Here is a 1,945-nt window from a genome sequence, read left to right on the forward strand (position 1 = left end):
CCACCTCAGCCTCCCAAGTAGCTGGGACTACAGGCACTTGCCACCATGCCCAGCTAATTTTTGTATTTTTTGTAGAGACAGGGTTTCATGATGCTGCCCAGGTTGGTCTGCAACTCCTGGCCTCAAATGAGCCTCCTGCCTCAGTTTCCCACAGTGCTGGGATTACAGGCATAAGCCACCATGCCCGGCCTACATTATTTCTTACAACTACTTATGAATCTACAATTAAAACAACAAAAACCAAACTATATACATAGGCGTACATACAAAATAATGGTACATGAAATAGATCCGAAATGGCCAAAAAGTGCTGATGTCCTGGTGGGTGGTTTGAACCGAGGGCCTGGGGCGCCGGCCTTTGAATCCTAGCTCCTGGGCTTACTGCCCCGGTGCCTGGACCAGTTTCCTCACTGCTGTGTGCCTCGATGTCCTCGTCTGCGAGCTGAGGCCATGAAGAACCCTCCCGGAAGCCCTGCCAGAGCTCAGCGTCCACCACAATTCCCAGGGGCAGGGCCTGGTGCTCCCTGGGACTGTGACCCGCCTGGACCAAGAACGTGAGTTCTGGCTCCGAGCATCTGGAAGGTTCAGCCCTCCCCCTCCCCCGAGGGTCCCAGGTGTGACTCACTGAGCCCCGGCCGATGCACCTCACGCAGGGTGTGGGTCATGCCCGCCTTGTAGCCCAGGAAGGCCGTGAGGTGCACAGGCTGGCTGGGGTCATCCCGCGGCCACGTCTTCACCTTGCCCCGGTGCCGGCGGCTCCTCTTGTGGGGCAGGAAGCCCAGGTGTCCATGCCGAGGGGCGGAAAACTTCCGGTGGGACTGGGGGACAGTAAGGAAGGAGGTCAGACCTGGGGTGTCCCTGGTGGTGGAGCTGGATGGTCCCAGAACCCGAACCTGGAAAAATGGACTCCAGGCCTCAGACTGAGGCCGGTGCTCAGCACCTCCCCTGTCTGCCTACCGGAGAGAGGAAGGTTCACCAAGGGGCAGGGTCTTTGGGATGGCGTCTCCATAGCCACGGGCTTCCTGCCTCTGTGGGCTCAGCCTGGGGCCCAGGAGGGTTGCACCCATACTGCGGCCAAGGACTCCTGGGGCAGGTGGCCGCTGTCATCTGTTCATCTCCAGGGCCCTCCCAGGCCCGGCAGCCCAGCCCTCATCCCCTTGTTTCCCCCTCCAGCGTCCCAACCCCTCACAGGCTGGGAGACTGTCCCTCTGAGGGAGCGTCCAGAAGCCCAGCTGTCGCATCCCCCCAGAGTTCCAGCTCCAACCCCAGCCCACCCTCCATGTCACCCTGGTCCCACCAACCATGGTGGCCGATCCCTGAAGGTCAGGAAGGGGCCTCCCCGCTAGCCGCCAGAGGTCGAGTGGCAGGGCCAGGACTCACAGCTGCCAGCTCCCAGATTAGCCTCTGGCACAGTCAGCAGGGTCTCCGGTGCCAGGAGCAGGCACGGGTGGGGCAGTGTTGGGGGCATCAGATGGGCAGCCTGGGTGGGGCACCTGGAGCCGGGGCTGGCACTCCTTTCCTCGATGGCCCTGGGACTGGGTTTTGACCCTCCCAGGACAGGACTGGGGACAGGCAAGGTGGGGGCCAATGTAGTCTGGTGGGGGCCTTCTCCCAGGCAGTGGCCAAGAGAAGGGGTCTGGTGCAGTTTGCAGACTTGGAGGCAGAGGGGATTCCCATCCTGAGGGCTGGGAGACAGCTGGATAAATGGTGGGGAGCAGGGTTGGGGACGGGGGAGACGAGGGAGAGGGCTGACTGCACCCTGAGGATCACCAGAGCTGTGCTTCCAGACTGAGATCCCTGGCCAAGGGCAGTGGCTCATGCCTGTAATCCCAGCACCTTAGGAGGCTGAGGCAGGAGGATCATTTGAGCCCAGGAGGTCAGGCTGCAGTGAACCTCGACTGTACCATTGCACTCCAGCCCGGGTGACTGAGCGAGACACTGTCTT

At 61.3% G+C, this 1,945-nt stretch overlaps 1 protein-coding gene across 1 annotated transcript in view; it reads right to left on the minus strand.

The window, feature by feature from the left end:
• The window catches only part of RPL3L (ribosomal protein L3-like), an 18,545-nt gene extending 17,146 nt beyond the window's left edge, over positions 1 to 1,399 (minus strand). Inside the window, exons 1-2 of the mRNA XM_011967032.1 lie at positions 1,302 to 1,399; positions 626 to 818 (exon numbers count right to left, since the gene is read on the minus strand). Coding sequence (XP_011822422.1) covers positions 626 to 818; positions 1,302 to 1,304 — 196 coding nt within the window. The 5' untranslated portion in view covers positions 1,305 to 1,399. The remainder of the gene's footprint in view (positions 1 to 625; positions 819 to 1,301) is intronic.
• Between the last annotated feature and the right edge of the window lie 546 nt (positions 1,400 to 1,945).

The sequence above is a fragment of the Mandrillus leucophaeus genome, unplaced genomic scaffold, assembly GCF_000951045.1.
Source record: "Mandrillus leucophaeus isolate KB7577 unplaced genomic scaffold, Mleu.le_1.0 Scaffold78, whole genome shotgun sequence".
Classification (NCBI taxonomy): domain Eukaryota; kingdom Metazoa; phylum Chordata; class Mammalia; order Primates; family Cercopithecidae; genus Mandrillus; species Mandrillus leucophaeus.